The sequence below is a fragment of the Pongo pygmaeus genome, chromosome 5, assembly GCF_028885625.2.
Source record: "Pongo pygmaeus isolate AG05252 chromosome 5, NHGRI_mPonPyg2-v2.0_pri, whole genome shotgun sequence".
Taxonomy (NCBI): Eukaryota; Metazoa; Chordata; class Mammalia; order Primates; family Hominidae; genus Pongo; species Pongo pygmaeus.
Window position 1 is genome coordinate 4,991,327 of NC_072378.2, and position 16,674 is coordinate 5,008,000.

General features: G+C 49.1%; 1 protein-coding gene across 1 annotated transcript in view; it reads right to left on the reverse strand.

Annotated features, from left to right (window-relative positions):
• Window positions 1-116: 116 nt before the first annotated feature.
• Window positions 117-16,674, reverse strand: part of LYRM4 (LYR motif containing 4) — a 154,604-nt gene continuing 138,046 nt past the window's right edge. Inside the window, exon 3 of the mRNA XM_054493317.2 lies at window positions 117-1,188. Within this exon, the coding sequence (XP_054349292.1) occupies window positions 1,120-1,188 (69 nt within the window). The 3' untranslated portion in view covers window positions 117-1,119. The remainder of the gene's footprint in view (window positions 1,189-16,674) is intronic.

Below are 16,674 nucleotides of genomic sequence, written 5' to 3' on the forward strand. Positions count from 1 at the left end.
TGCAAAGGGAAACAAGAAACCGCTCTGCCAGGCCTGGTCCCTCGTAAACTCCCCAGATGACAAGCAAGTTATTTAATACGTTCTTTCTATGTTTGGAATGAATCTGTTTCCAAGAATAAAAGCATACAAACAATATCTTTATTACCTGTAATATACTTAAAGAGCAGGGGTCCCCAATTGGTTAAACACTGAAAACACTGGGAGAGCTTCAGAAATAAAGAAAAATGACCGTGCCTCACCCCTCACTTACTGAGTCAGAATCTGCAGAGAGGGAAGTGCTGAGAGATGTCTTTTTAAAAAGCTCTCCAACTCTCCAGGTGCTTCTGTCCACCAGCCAGATTTGGGCACCAGTGCTGCCCAGCATGTCCCAGGCTTCAGGATATGGAAGTCGCCCTGGGCTTGGGTCAGGCTGGGGCTCTCTCATTCACCAGGTGTGGGGAGGGGCTTGAGCCTGCATTTCCAGCAAACTCCCAGGTGGGGCTGAGGTTGCTGATCCGCAGTGCTTCATCTCGGTGTGTACCTACACACCCGTCACCTTTGTTGTACTGGGCTCAGGTATAAGTTGCAGGGTGCACTGTGTACCCCCGTAGCCCTGCCCTACTCCATGCTGCCCACAGTCTCAAGTGGTGCTTGAACTTGCCTTCACCAAGGCAGTTCTCATCTCAGAGTTGAACCCTCCCTGAGGGCCCGCAGCAGCCCTCTCCAGGCCTTGTATCAGTGGGAAATGAAAATGCACTAATCGGGAGGGGTTTATCTGGGGTCAAAGGCTCAGGGAGATCATTCTTTTTATTGTCAAGGACCAAGAAACAAAGTGTAGACATGCTATACACAACGGTCATGAGCTACAAGATAGGAATGGGGTGCAGGGGAGACGCGGTAACACACAGCACTATTCTGAACGAACTCCAGCTCTCCATTCTAACACTTGAACCAAGGAAAGACAGCGGTCCTTTTTCACTAAGCCTGCAACAGAATGCAAATGTGACTTGGTTTATCAGCTCCCACAGGGCAGGCAGCGCAAAAGGCTATTGTAAGCTGGTTTTGGGAGCCCCCATCTCAAACAGAGAGTGGATGCTGAAGGTGGTCCCTGGCCGCCACTGGTGGCTGGTCCCCGGCTTGCTAGGTCCTGGGCATGTCTCGATTCTCAATGATCAGCTTGTCAGTTGAATACAGTTGGCCAATGTGGACCTGAAGGCAAAGAAAGGACACAGGTCAGGAACCGCGGCCCTCTAGCCCCTGGGACAGGACACAGGCCAGGAACCGTGGCCCTCTAGCCCCTGGGAAATGCCAGAAGGAACATTTGCTAACATTTCTAATACAAATGTCGGCCACCCCAGGGCTGCTCCCTTCCGGCAACTGCACTGCGGGGCAAAGCCGGCCACTAGAGCACCATCCAACCCCCATTTCCCTCGCTGTGAGAAGTTACAGAGATCCACACACCCATTCCTTCTCTCTGAAACAGCATAGGAGGCTGCAGCCTGGGATTCCGGGGCTGTGCGGAGCTGGGTGACGCCTGCCTGCTGGTGGCAGAGCTGTCAGATGTGTGCCCAGCACCTCGTCTCCTAAGAGGGCTTCCTTCCCTTAGAACTGATTCTCGCATAGGGAAGGGGTTTTAGAACAGTGCAGAAATGGGTGCCGTCTATGCTGGGGTAGAAGAAGCATTGCATTCAGGGTAATGCAAACACCTATTCCGTGGCCCATCCCGGGTGGGGTTGAGGGCAGTTGTCTGAGTGCCTGCACCTCCTGCCTTCTATCTTTCCTGCCCCCTTCTTTTTAAAGTGTCCTTTTTATTAAGTGACTTAATGCCCAATGTTTCCACTGTCCCAGGTGGATGCTGGAGCCATCCTCTGGGGCTAGAGCAGGTCTTTCCTCTGCAACAAAGGGTCTTGCCACAGTTTTTCTGTAAAAGCATTTCCTGAGTGTATACATTTTTAAGAACAAGTGGAACTGGTGAAGGGAGGGCTGATCATTAGCAACTCCATCTGGATTTCAGACTGGCTGGTCACTATCCATGGGTAACTCGGGAAAGGGCTGATCATTAGCAACTCCATCTGGATTTCAGACCAGTTGGTCACTATCTATGGGTAACTTGGGAAAGGGCTGATCATTAGCAACTCCATCTGGATTTCAGACCGGCTGGCCACTATCCATGGGTAACTCGGGAAAGGGCTGATCATTTAGCAACTCCATCTGGATTTCAGACCGGTTGGTCACTATCTATGGGTAATTTGGGGTGAGTAACTGCTGTTTAAGCAAATGACGGTAAACTCCTAAAGGCCACAGCTACCACCCAGAGCAGCCAGGGGTCAACATCCTCATATGGTTTTCCTCCTCGATCTTAGTGCTCTATTTCGAAGTGAAGGCCCCGGACAGAAGGCGATCATGTCATTACTACAGCATGTGTTAAAGTGCGGTGATCTGTCACCAAGGACAGCCACGCGGTCCATCTGAGGTGTCCTGTTTTCCATGCCATTTGCTCGGTCTTCAGTCTGCCCTTGCACAGAGGCATCTTGAAGGGCCGTGGCATGGATAATAACTGCTAAGTGTTGTGGTGCAAGAGAAAGCGAAGGAAGAGGCGAGAGCAGCACGTCATCTAAGAAAAAAGAGAAGTAGACAGTGGAGATATGGGGGATGGGGGGATCTTGCAGGTGTTTTTAAATGCAAGCGAATGTCCTAATTAAAAACCAAAAGAGGTAGGTAGGAGTTATGGGAAGGGGGTGTAGCGAATGAGCACTCCAGCACAACTCCTACCAAGTCACAGTGATGAGCTTTGCTACTGTGTCTTCAGTCCTCCCTTCCTCTCATTAATATAGAGAAGACTTTGGATGCAACTGGACGGGGCGGGCCTGGGGTGCCGTGTTTCTTGCAACCTGCAGGTAATGCTGATGCTGCTGGTCCACGGGCCACACTTTAGGTGGCAAGGTCGGAAATCATCTTGAGGGCTGTGAGGAGCCGCACTGGGTTTCTCAGGGGCTACGGTACAGTCATGATGAATGCAGCACAGGGACTTTCCGGCCTTCCCTTCTGGACAACCTGAAAGAGCTGCTGGGTGAGCTGAAGCCATCTATACCCTACTACAGAGAAGAGGAGGATTGGCATTGTCCTCCACCCTGAATAGTACATGGTTTTGTTTTCATATATTAACCTCAACAGATAGATGAAGCCACTATCAAACGATATTGAGAAAAGAAAGGCTAGAATACCAATGATCCTTAAAAAAGGGACCGTTACTTTTTGGATAATTAAAACTAGGCTAATACAGACAATTTTGTATAACAGCTCGGATGGTTCAGTTACCTGGGAGCCTGTTCTGTATTTAATTGATCTCAGGGGATTCACCAGGAACCTGTCCTAGAAGTGTCCGCAATCGGACATTCACGAGTACTTGACAGAGTTTACCGTCATCTTCTCCAGGCTTTACTGGCAGGTAGGAGTTATGGGACGGCATAAGAAGAAACCTGTTCAAAAATGCAACGGGCTGGCTTGGGAAGCTGTGAGTTCTCTGTCCCCGTGAGGAGCGGAAAGCGAGGATGGAGAAGGAAGGTATACGCTAGACTAGGGTTGAACCAGATGGATTCCTCTCAGCTTCTGTGATTACAGGCACTGTCCACAGCTCCAGGATCCATCTGGGACACCTCTAATGACAGCCGCATGGTCTCTGAATGACCCAGTGTTAATCCACATGTTCTGCTTCTGGCACTCTGGAAGGAAAGGTGGCACTCTGGAAGGAAAGGTGGCACCCTGGAAAGGCCCTGGGATGGGCAGGGGGTGGGGAACAGGACAGCTGGGCTGCAGCTTGAGTGGCTCTGCCACTTGCCATGTGAGACTCTTCACTTCCTCTGGTCTCAGTTCCTTGCCTGTGGGATGAGGTCTGGAAACTTCCAGGTGATCTTTATGGTCCTTTGCAGCTCCAGCAGTCTTTGGGCCTTCAACAAAGTTGGCCAGTGTCAAGAGACAGATGTGTGAGGTCCCCAACCAGTACAGCACCTACATGGCATGGGAGTCCCTAGGGCGCTGGTGGGAACCTGGCCAAGGGACAGTCGTGGCAGACATGGAGGGGAGAAATATGTTGCAGTAGCAGGAGGGGTGACTGGCTTCCTGCCCCCTCCTGAAGGGAGGGCACTTTTCTGTCCACCCGTTCACTGCCTGCAGCCTGGGTGGCATGCTTGCAAAGCCTGTCCTCCTCTTTGCAGCCACCTGGACCATCTGTGCGGTCTGTGTGTGTGGTCCCTATGAGGTCACATGCTCCAGTTCATGTCTGTTTTCCCTTCTCCAGCCCCCTGAGAGCCCCTCAAAGGCAGAACTGGTGAACACTGCTTTCTGTGTCCCTGGGCCCTGCACAGTCCTGGTAGACAACACGGCTCAGCAGATCTGTGATGAGCGAGTGAGAGAAGGAATCTGAGCCCAATGCACTGACAGCAAATGGCTGTGCCGTGAAGACGGACAGGCAGGCAGGGCTTTTTCCTACAAGTGAAAGGCATATACAGCACACAATGCACAGGTGTTTAAAGACCCAGAAAACCTGAAGGAGCCCTGGAAGAGCAGCCCCAGCCCTGAGTCATTCTGCAGACAAGCAGTGAGCACCTCCTGTTCCAGGCACCTTGTGCGGGGGAGACTTTCAGATGTGATTAATGCCTGCAGAAATCTCTGAGTCCAGGAAGGGAAAACAGACAAGAATTGAGATAAATGGCCTAGCATCTGGAATGTGCTAGCACGAGGAGGGCACACAGGACTAGAGGGATCTAGAAGATGTGACTCAGACTGAGGGAGTCAGTGAAGACTTCTCAGAGGAGACAGCCTCAAAGGAGGAGGAGCTCAGAGGCCCAGAGGCTGGAGCCGGGGCGGGGGTGAGAAGCCCATGACATGATTGGACGTGGAGACTGTCAGAGACAGAAATGGGCTGAGTGTGGATAGAGAAGGGTGAGGGTGAGGATGGGGGTGGAGAAGGCAGAGAAGACAGAATAAAAGAGAAGTGGGGTAGGGCCAGAACACAGATGCCATGCTCCACTTGAAGGGTATGGAAAGCTGTTAAAATGTTAAAAATGGAGGACCAACCCACCCAGATCTGTGGTTAAAAAGATCACCTTGTCTTTGGGTCAAGGCAAAGAAGAGGTGGAGAGTTGTGGCGAGAGGACCCAGTTAAGGGACCAGTAAGAGTGCAGGTGAGGCCGGGCGCAGTGGCTCAAGCCTATAATCCCAGCACTTTGGGAGGTCGAGGCGGGTGGATCATGAGGTCACAAGTCTGAGACCAGCCTGACCAACACGGTGAAACCCTGTCTCTACTAAAAATATATAGGTCATGGTGGCATGCGCCAATAATCCCAGCTACTCAGGAGGCTGAGGCAGAAGAATGGTTTGAACCTGGAAGGTGGAGGTTGCAGTGAGCTGAGATCGCGCCACTGCACTCCAGCCTGGGTGACAGAGCGAGATTCTGTCCCCCCCAAAAAAAGAGTGCAGGTGAGAGGTGATTCCAGCTTGGAAGGAGGAGTGGCAGAAGTTATAGAGGGGCAGCCAGAGGAACACGTGGGTGCTGCACTGAAGGGGGACCCACCCTTGCAAGTTCAAGACTGCTGCAGGTGGATGCTGTAAGAATCACTGCCCTCAATTTTTGGTGAAGAATGAAGGCCCAGAAAAATCAATCCACATAGACACAAAGACATAAACCCCAGATCTTCTGATCTCTGTCCAGTGCTTTCTCCAAAATGCTGCTCCTCTACCAGGTCCCAACCATTTCTTCCTTTCTTTTCTCTCTCTCTCTCTTTTTTTTTTAGAGACAGGTTCTCACTATGTTGCCCAGGCTGGTCTTGAACTCCTGGGCTTAAGTGATCCTCCTGCCTCAGCCTCCCAAGTAGCTGGGATTACAGGCATGTGCCGCCATGCCTGGCTAATCAATGATTTCTTCATAATGCGAATTACACATCACTATAACTATGAGCCTACGTCATGAAAATTTGAGATAACCACATGAGATAACGGTGGCCTGCCCAGCATTCATCCCTCCTTTTGCCTTATGGGGTCAGTGCACATCTAGAAGTTTACACTCTCCAGACTCCTGTGCAGCTAGAGGTGGCCAATGAGGTGTCAGCTGTCATCATGGCTGGAGCATCTAGGAAAGTTCTTTAAAGTGGGCTGCCTCAGACTGGGGGCACTCAACTGCCTGCCCACCCCCCAGTTTGTCTCCATTCTGCCTGGAATATGAACTTGATAGCTGGAACACCAGCAGGCCATCTAGCACTGTAAGGTAAGTTTGATATGGGAGCTGCACGCTAAGGCTGGGGGGCAGAAAGGTGGTGCCTGACTGCTTGATGACCATGGAGCCACCATGCCAGCTCTGGATGCCTTATTGCCAGCTTTCTTTTATGTGCGAGAAAAATAAACCTCCATCTTTTAAAAGCTCCTGTTACTTGGGTTTCTTGCTACATACAGCGAAACCAATCCTTACTGACTTGAATGCACAATGAGAATTTTAATGTGAGATCAAAGGACTAATGAAACGAAGGCTGGTGCAGAGAAGGGGGTGATCTGTGACTAATGAAACGAAGGCTGGTGCAGAGAAGAGGGTGATCTGTGCCCTGTGGCAAGTGGAAACAATGTCCCTATCACCTGGGGAGGTGCAATTAACAGGTACCTACTGTAGCTGTTTCCAAAGTTTAAAAAAGCTACACAGGAAATTATAAAGATTCTGTTCTTTCTCTCTTTAAATCAGGGGTGTCCAATCTTTTTGCTTCCCTGGGCCACACTGGAAGAAGAATTGTCTTGGGCCACATACAAAATACACTAACACTAACGAAAGCTGATGAGCTAAAGGAAAAAAAAAATCGCAAAAAAAATCTCATGTTTTAAGTTTACGAATTTGTGTTGAGCCGTATTCAAAGCCATTCTGGGCTGCACGTGGTACACAGGCTGTGGGTTGGACAAGCTTGTTCTAAATATTTAGTTGCATTTGGGTATGTGGCTATTAATAGTTTGGTATTTTTGTCTAGTCTGTTAAATCACACATAGATTTAAAATGTAGTATATATACACAATATTTAAATGTGGGATCATAGCATAACTTGCTTTTTAACTTAACTTCAAATTATGATCCTTATGTCATTAACTGTTCTTTTAAGGAATATTTTCAGTAACTGTATAATACTCCATTGTAAAGATATATCATAATCTATTTAATCACTCCCATATGATGAACATTTAGACTGTTTCCACTTAATGCTAGGATTATCATTCTTATATATAACCTTTTATTAAATCTGATTTTTTCCTTATAAAAGATTTCTAGAAGTAGAATTGTTGGATAAACAGATGTGAATATTTTGATGGTTACTGACAGATCTTGCAAAACTACTTTCCAGAAGGTCTGTTTGTCCGGCTGACACTCCCTCTGGTGGCCCCTTTGAAGGCTTTGGCGGCACACTTATCATGCCGCAGAACAAACATGCTTCTCCCCATGTAGCTGCCTGTGTGAGCTCTGTGTGCTAAAGGCCGTATTCTCTATGTGCCGGCTAGAACAAGAACACAGGATTCTCCTGCTGTGTGGCCTTCTGCTGTGTTCCTTACCAAAGCCCCCATTACAGCAGCTACCATCATGTTTATTTCACAAAGTCCACCAATCTAGACGATGAAAATTCTGGGGGAGGGGTGCCCTCCTGTAAGGCATGTAGCTGTGAGGTGGGATCGGCCCCATGGAAAAGACCCCAAAGGAAACCCACAGAATAAAGAACTGGGGGGCAATCTGAAGAGCCAAGTTTCAGGAAACGTGAAATCAAAACAAACCAAATTTATAGTCTGCTTTGACAGAAGTTTGAATTAAAAAAAAAAACCCATTCCAGTATGACAATTTTATGGCCCTTGGGGGGAAAAAAACTAATGACATCAGGTCTTACAATGTGAATGGTATTAAGAGGATATAGAGATGCATGTCTGTCTGAATATATATACTGCATATATTGGGGCCACCCACATGGTCCCTATACTGAAATGGTAAGTGGGCCTGCCTCAGTTCCCCTACATGAGCATTGGTGACTGAGGGAAGGAGGGAGAAGGGATCATGTCACTTGACTTAGGTGCCTTCAAAGCACAGTTTAGGACAGCGCCAGACACATAGCAAGTGCTCAGAAAGTACCTGACAACTAAAAATATCAGTCCCATACTCCATGGTTCTAAGGGTCTGTGCCCACTGACTCTAAAATCCAGATAGATGAGTGATTGCAGAGTGCTCTGATGGCGAGCCACAAGTGGAAATACAGAACTGATGAAGACAAGTGAACAAAAACAGCGGTAGGACCATTTACTGCAAAAAGAATGTTCGCTGACCGTTAAGTGAAATCAAATGATTTAAATTTGGCCCAGCAGAGGGTTTAAGGCTAGAATCCGGGGCTATATGGGATTTTCAGGGCCATTACAGAAGAAGGGGAAATATTCAGTTCACACAGGGAGGAAATATTAAAAAGTTATCTCAATGAGGGGTAAGGAGTTGAGGCAATAAATGTTTGTGTAACAGTTCTCTTGCATTTATTTGGGCTGTAAAATGTGTCAGCACACAACAGGAGGCTAGCCGGGATTGCTGCTGTGGTGCTAATGGCAGAGAACGATGCTCCAAGCTGCAGGTGAGAGGGTCTGGTCAATGGAAGTAAGGTAGTGCAATTAACACCTTCAAGTTACAGTCCCTCCAGAATCCCAAATTGACTTACACAGCCACATCAGACTATTACTGTGCATAAATTGGTCATTAAAGCTGATCACACTTTTATTCTATTAAGTTAGGGAGTTGGCATTAGAGTCCATTGGAAAAGTGCACAGATTACTCAACTGCCAGTAGCCCGGGACGACTAGATGGCCCAGAAACACTTAAGAGCTCTGAGATTCATTAGACAAATAACGTGCAGGGCAGGAAGGAGCAGGATATAAGAAAATACAATTGGGTACAATGTTTCAGGTCTTCACCGCTTACTCTTCTGAAGCAATCCACAGCCGTCCCTGCAACACATCTCTATCTGATGGGGGTCCCAGAAGCTGGGCACAGTCACCAGGGGAGTGGGTGGGGAAGGTGGGGGAACGGACGCAGCCCTGGGCTGGGATCCTACCCCTGCCTCTGCCACTTCCTGCCTATTTCGCAGAGTTGCTATGGGAATCAAACAAAACGCTAGATATGAAGAAAATCTACCATTTCCCCCAGTTCCTTCCCAGGGCCCAAATATATGAAATGTCCTAACGCTACCGGGAAGATTAAATAAGCACAGTGCTAGGCACCTGGCAAGGGCCTGCTAAGCGTTACTTACATGCACAGATTTGTGCTAGGCCTGTCTCTGTCAAGATGCATATCATGGGCGGGGCGCGGTGGCTCACGCCTGTAATCCCAGCACTTTAGGAGGCCGAGGCGGGTGGATCACGAGGTCAAGAAATTGAGACAATCCTGGCAAACGCAGTGAAACGCCGTCTCTACTAAAAATACAAAAATTAACTGGGTGTGATGGTGTGCGCCTGTAATCCCAGCTACTCGGGAGGCTGAGGCAGGAGAATTGCTTGAACCCGGGAGGCAGAGGTTGCAGTGAGCCAAGACTGCGCCGTCGCACTCCAGCCTGGCGACAGAGCGAGACTCTGTCTCAAAAAAAAAAAAAAAAAAAAAAAAAATCGTTCTCCTGGGGATTTGGGACTTAGCTTAAAGGGGCTGTGGTATCCGGAATATTTCTTGGAAGTCTCGTATTGATCTTCACGTAAATGGTGTACTCTGCTCTATAGTATATTTGTGCTTATTTTCGTATGAAAATGTTTTCCCTGCCAGATGTGGTAGGGAAACCCACCTTGGTGCACACCTGTAGTCCCAGCTACTCAGGAATCTAAGGTGGGAAGATTGCTTGAGCCCAGGAGTTCGAGGCTGTACTGCACTCTAGTCTCAGCAACATAGCAAGACCCAGTCTCTTAACAGTTTTTTTTTCCCTCCAAGTTGACAAGTAACCCTGACTCTCCAAGAAGACGCACAGTTTTTACCCTGTTGTTTAAGTACCTTCTGATACACCCAGTTTCAGAAGCATATTTTTAAGATACTGCACTTTCCTAAGACAGCTACACTTTCATGGGGGCTTTGGAAGGCCAAAAAAACCCCTTAAGCCACCAAAACTATATATATATATATACACACATACATATACATACACACACATACATATACATACACACACATATATACATATATACATTTTTTTTTTTTTTGAGACAGAGTCTCACTCTGTCATCCAGGCTGCAGTGCTGTGGTGTGATCTCAGCTTGCTGCAACCTCCACCTCCTGTGTTCAAGTGATTCTCATGCCTCAGCTTCTCGAGTAGCTGGGACTGCAGGCATGTGCCACCACACCTGGCTAATTTTTGTATTTTTAGTAGAGATGGGCTTTCACCATGTCGGCCAGGCTGGTCTCAAACTCCTGACTTCAGGTGATCTGCCTGACTCGGCCTCCTAAAGTGCCTGGCCAATACATTTTTGATAGTAGAATTTCAGCATATGGTTTCAGATGGCACATGCTAAACTGCCTGCTCCTGTTCACCTGCACGGAGGAAGGTAAGCATGACATCTGTGGCCCTCCTCTGGCTTATGACAAGGCTGGACATCCTTTCACGCCGCCTGCAATTCATGCAGCAATTGTCCCTGGTGAGATCCCAGCATGGAGAGGCACTGCCACAGCCTGGTCACAGTCAAGTCACCAGCGATAAAAGCTTATTTGTCAAATAGACCATTTTTATCATGCTTTTTATATTTCCCAATTTTTTAAAAAAAGCACACTGAAATAGGGACACATGAATTTATGTCTATATTTTTTCAGTCTCTTCTGTATAGCAGCAAGAAGTATTGTGAAACCCAAACTTACGAATATCGACCACATGGTGTACCTCCAAAAATAGCCCTCAGTCCACAGAACCTTTTTTCTTTTTAGAATCCAGTAGGCTTGTTTTTCAAAATGTTTACATATAATAGCATAACACTGCCACTTTTATTTCTGCCACCATTTTATGCAACAGAAGAGTGCCTGAAGGGATCATCCAAACTGGATTACTGAAACTTCAATCTCCAACGACGTGTGGTAGCTGAGAAAGAAGGCCATTTCAAAGAAGCCAGGGATGCATCTTTTTGCCTCCCCTCTCCTAGTACACAATCCATCTCCATCCTTCCTGTAAGCCTTGAATATCAGATATGGGATATTCTTAATGTGGAGGGAGGTGGTGGGGAGTCGGCCTCTTATTTCCTCTGTGTTGTTGCTGGCAGAGTGATGAGCAAGTTCATATCCCTGCCCACTAACCCGTGTCACAGTTAATAATTAATATGTTTCATCTTTGCTTGTTGGGACAAGAGAGAAACAAGGTGCAAGAGCGTGCACTCTTCATCAGCATGACCACATGTCCAGTCCACATCCACTGTCCCTGGGTGACTACAGATAGAGCCCTTGTTCATTCTCAAGTGTCTGCCTCAATCATGAACACACAGTTGCCCTCACTCTTACCCACTTTTGTCAGCATGCTGCACCGGCTTGTTGTCTTTCTGAACGTCTCACGTTCAGTTAAAAAAGGCCGGGTGTGGTGTCTCACACCTGTGATCCCACCACTTTGGGAGGCTGAGGCAGGCGGATCACTTGTGGCCAGGAGTTTGACACCAGCCTGACCAATGTGACAAGACCCTGTCTCTACTAAAAATACAAAAAAAATTTAGCTGGACGTGGTGGCCCATGCCTGTAATCCCAGCTAGTGGGAAGCTGAGGCAGGGGAAATGCTTGAACCTGGGAGGCAGAGGTTGCAGTGAGCCGAGATTGCACAATTGCACTATAGCCTGGGTGGCAGAATGAGACTCTGTCTCCAAAAAAAAAAAAAAACAAAAAACAAAAAACAAAAAAGGCCCACCATGTGATGGTCTCTTTCTATGGCATCTGTGACATTCCACATCATCATAGGAACGGGAATGAAACTATTTTATTTTTTGAGAAAGAGTCTCGCTTGTCATCTAAGCTGGAGTGCATGATCTCGGCTCACTGCAACCTCTGCCTCCCGGGTTCAAGCAATTCTTCTGCCTCAGCCTCCCGAGTAGCTGGGACTACAGGTGCGTGCCACCACGTCTGGCTAATTTTTTTGTATTTTTAGTAGAGACGGGGTTTCACCATATTGGCCAGGCTGGTCGTGATCTCCTGACCTCAGGATACACCCACCTCAGCCTCCCAAAGTGCTGGGATTATAGGCATGAGGCACGGTGCCTGGCTGGGAATGAAATTATTTTAATGGATCTCAAAGAGCCCAAAGTCGTGGGCAGCTAGCAGTGGTTCCCATCTCACAAGCTTTCTGTTCCCTCTGCAGGAATGAGTCCTTTTTGAATGGGCACACATGTTAAGGCAGAGGTTCCTATTGAGGTCTGTGCACGGGAGCCACAGGGTCTGCTTTGTAGTGTGCCCGGAGTTTGTTCCTTCTGGTGGGTTCGTGGTCTCTCTGACTTCAGGAATGAAGCCACGGACCTTCATGGTGAGTGTTACAGCTCTTAAAGGTGGTGTGGACCCAAAAAGTGAGCAGCAGCAAGATTTATTGTGGAGAGCAAAGGAACAAAGTCTCCACAGCGTGGAAGGGGACCCCAGTGGGTTGCTGCGGCTGGCTGGGGGTGGCCAGCTTGTATTCCCTTATTTGTCTCTGCCCATGTCCTGCTGATTGGTCCATTTTACAGGGTGCTGATTGGTCCATTTTGCAAACCTCTAGCTAGCCACAGAGTGCTGATTGGTGCATTTTTACAGAGTACTGATTGGTGCATTTTACAAACCTCTAGCTAGCTACGGAGCACCGATTGGTGCGTTTTTACAGAGCACTGATTGGTGCATTTTACAATCCTCTTGTAAGACAGAAAAGTTCTCCGAGTCCCCACTCGACCCAGGAAGTCCAGCTGGCTTTGCCTCTCAGTAGGACCTAGGTGGCCCAGCCCTACCTGTGGAATTTCTCATCAGGGAGGTAGTTGGGGGGTGGGGGCACGCATGTCATTGCTTCCTTGCTTCTGACTAGCGTCCCTGAATGAGAAGCAGTGCTCATCTAAAGGGATTCAGGCTTAGCACTTATTTTTTGAGTATTACCTGGTTTTCTTTCCCTCCACCCCTGCCCTGCAATGGAGTCCATACTTTTCCAAAAAACAAGCAAAAAACTAGGGTATCTATTTTCCTACCAGGTGTACTTTGGGTACATAGGGCCATGGACTACAAAACCAGGGGACAGAAGTGTCTTTGCACCCTACGGTGTTCCAGGATGCTATCACCTGCTACACTGCTAGCTGAAGGCAGGGAATATCTTCCTGTCTTCTATATATACACCTGTACTTTAGAGGAGCTGGGTTTTATGTGTGATTTCTATCTGCTGGTCTAGACCACTGCTCAGGGTGGGGAAGACAGTTATAAAACAGGAGACAGCTACCTCCCGACCCCTGATGGTCAGTGCAGAGAAGGCCACATGGGCAGAGTGGATACAGACAGTGCCAGCCACTAGCCAGGAGTCCTCTGGAGCTGGCATTACAGCATTGCACAACAGAGGATCCCCGAGACAAAAGCATCCAAACAGCACACCATGTTACATGTCAGCACCGCCGCAACTGTCACCAGGCCCGTCTGGGAACTGGGCAGAACTCAGGGCCCAAACATCACGTCAGAAGAAAACCTGGCATTTCCCTGGGATGGCGACAACAGAGCCCAGGCAAACTGCCAGAGGTAATGTCCCATGAGAGGTCACACTCCTGCATTTGGGGAGAGACCAAAGCTCAGCTGCATGTCTGTCCCTGAACTCTGCTTCATGCCACCAAAACCACAGCGGCGAGGCCAGAATCCTGGCCCCCCTACAATTAGCTACAAGGTGATGCAAATGCTGAGGCTGATCCTTCCTGGGATGTGTGCTGGGGAATGAGCACATTCTTGATGGTGTGTTCACCACCTGCTCTGGGGGATGTATATCTTTGACAAACTTTCTGGGGCAATCAGGCTGCCTGTTGCTATTTTACTCCTCCAGGGACACATTTTTTCAAAGTCGACTTGAACCAGTTCTGGTTTTAATATTTGCTTTAATTGAATATAATTGAGCAGGCAAGCTCAGCAGAAACCTGCGGGAAAAAGGCACATCCCGAGTCTGCTCGCCCACCCCCAGACGACTTGTTTGCGGAGACTTAAAGATGGACTGCCTCTCTGGTTTTGCCTGTCACCTTCATCCGGTGATGACTGACAGCACCCTGCTTGGTTGGACAGTACAGAGAATAATCACCCACACTAATCTGTTTGATTCTAGAAGTTCCTGACTTTGTGGGCTTCCACATGGAGGGTAGCATTGAGATGTCACCACTCTGAGAGTTTCACAATTTCCAGAGCAACGAACACAGCAGAACCAGAGTCAAGGGTCCTGCACCAGAAATGCGACACTCAGAATTGGAAAGGGCTTCCAGAGTAGGAACCAGAAGTCATACTTGTTTTTTTCTTTAAATTCAGGCTTGTAAAATGTGCTGATTACTGGCCTCTTTAAATAAGTGGTCCAGGGGAGTTTGATGCTTTTTGGCATCAAATCGTCAGGAATGAACAATATCCCTTGATGAGACGCAATGAGTGCCCTTTCCCCGTTGGGCTCCCTCCTGTCGCCGACCCAGTGCTTTCCAGAAGTTTCTCTTGGACAGTCCCACATCCATCTGTTCCTGACTGCATGCCATGGCTGGTGGCAGCTGTCCTACCTCTGCCCTCATGGGCCAACATCTGGCTCATGCAAGAAATGGTGGTGAATACCAACAGAGACAAACGAGGCAGACATCCCCGTCTGCACGGTTTCCCAGCACGCGCTCTCCTTCACGCTCAGCATCCCACGTGGCATCCTTCCACGTTGCCACGCACAGACCCAACTGTCTCTTCCCAATGGCTGCACTGCGTTCCTCTGCTCACCTCCCACAGGGAGCTGCTACGCGACATCCACGGACTTGAAAACACATGGCCAGCAACACCCTCTCAATCGCCCAGGGCTTGGGAGCCTTCCAGGAAGGATGTCACAGGCTAACGATATTGGGGTCATACGTATACCAACATACCCAAGTACCTGGGCTCCCTTTTGTCTCCCCCTACCCAGAAGTCAGGTGAGAGGGAAAAACATTGCCTTGAGCCATAGGGCCTGACAGGGCCTTGGCTGGAGCGGTGGGCCCGGTGCTCTGAGAATACTTGACCCTCGCCCAGCACACACGTCCTCATCCCAACCCCAGCCTTGGGAAGGCAGCAGCTCTGTTCCCAGAAGCCCTCAGGAAGAGCTGGTCATGGAGAGTGGAGGTGAGAGAGAGAACAGAGGGTGAGACATGGGGAGTCAGCAGTGGTGGGACGGGGGCGGTGAGCAGGGAACAGGCAGTGCCCTGGTTAACGTGACTCACCCCCGAAGACACTGCTCTTAAGCTCTCCTGTAGGACCCCCACATCGCAGGATCTAGGAGACGTCTGAGTATATGTATAAGCACTTCTGGGGGAAGGGGACCCTTGGCCAGGGTATAGGACAAAACTGATGTTCAGGCAGCATGTCCTGGCCTTGTGGTCAGAAGTTGAACAACTTCCAGCTGTTCCCACGGCCCCTACTTAATAAACCACCCTCCTCCCTTTTCCCTCTCCTGGGGTGCCCTGGCTCCCGTCTGGCCTGGTGGGCCCCTGACATGCTGCTCTAGCATGACCAGATTCCATTCTGAGGGGCCCATGCCGATGGCCCATGGCAGTTCAGTATTTTGAGTGTCACCTGTAGGGTGAGGACCTCGAAGTAAGACTTTGGGCTGTCCCTGAAAAGGAAGCCACGGTCTGTGGTGACAGGCCATGATCAAGCCACTCACAGTGCAGTTTCTGTCTAGCATTCTGCAGGCGAGATGCACGCACAGCTGCACAGACGGCCATGCACTGCAAGAGGTGAAGATGACGTGAATGGGAGCCTCAGACGACACCGGGGTCTGGGAGGTGGAGAGCTGGGCCTCCTGTTTTCTGGTGCCAGTCCAACTGTGGTGGCTGTTTGGTAGTCCTCTGCTCTCCCAGGGCCATGGAGAGGGCGGGCACACGCTGTCTCTCAGCAAGCTCACCTCCCGGGTCCCTGGGGCTGTCTTAGGGCATGGGGAATTGGCTGGTGGCTCCACAGCCCTAGTGTGGTCCCTGAGGCCCAGTTTACTGGACACACCTTCCAGTTAAACACCTAGGGGGAAAAGAACACATTTGCAGGGCTCCACATACTGGCCCAGAAGCCTCGGCCTCCGCACCAGAACATGTCCACTTCTCTCCTGCTGCTGCCCCCGCTGCTCTGTCTCAGGTGATCTTCCCACCTCCCAAAGTGCTAGGATTACAGGCGTGAACCACTGCGTCCAGCCTTATTTCCTGGTTTTTAGAAAATTTAGAGAAAAGGTTTCTTTCCTAGCAGACACAGGGCTTTAATGAGTTCATGTGTCCTTTGCTTCTTTGTTCTTTCTCCTCTTTTCCATTTCCCCCTTTTGCCTATGCCTCCGACTGGCCTAAAGTGTGACTTCAGAAATATTCGTCCCTCATGGGTGGATCTCCAAGCGACAATCACCTCTATTCAGGGAGATGGGATTCGACTTCAATCACCATGATTGCAAGCAGGTAGCCATTTAACAAAGGATCAACAGTGGCAGGCGGACTTCATCCTGACGGGCTGGCCCTCCAACCAGCAAG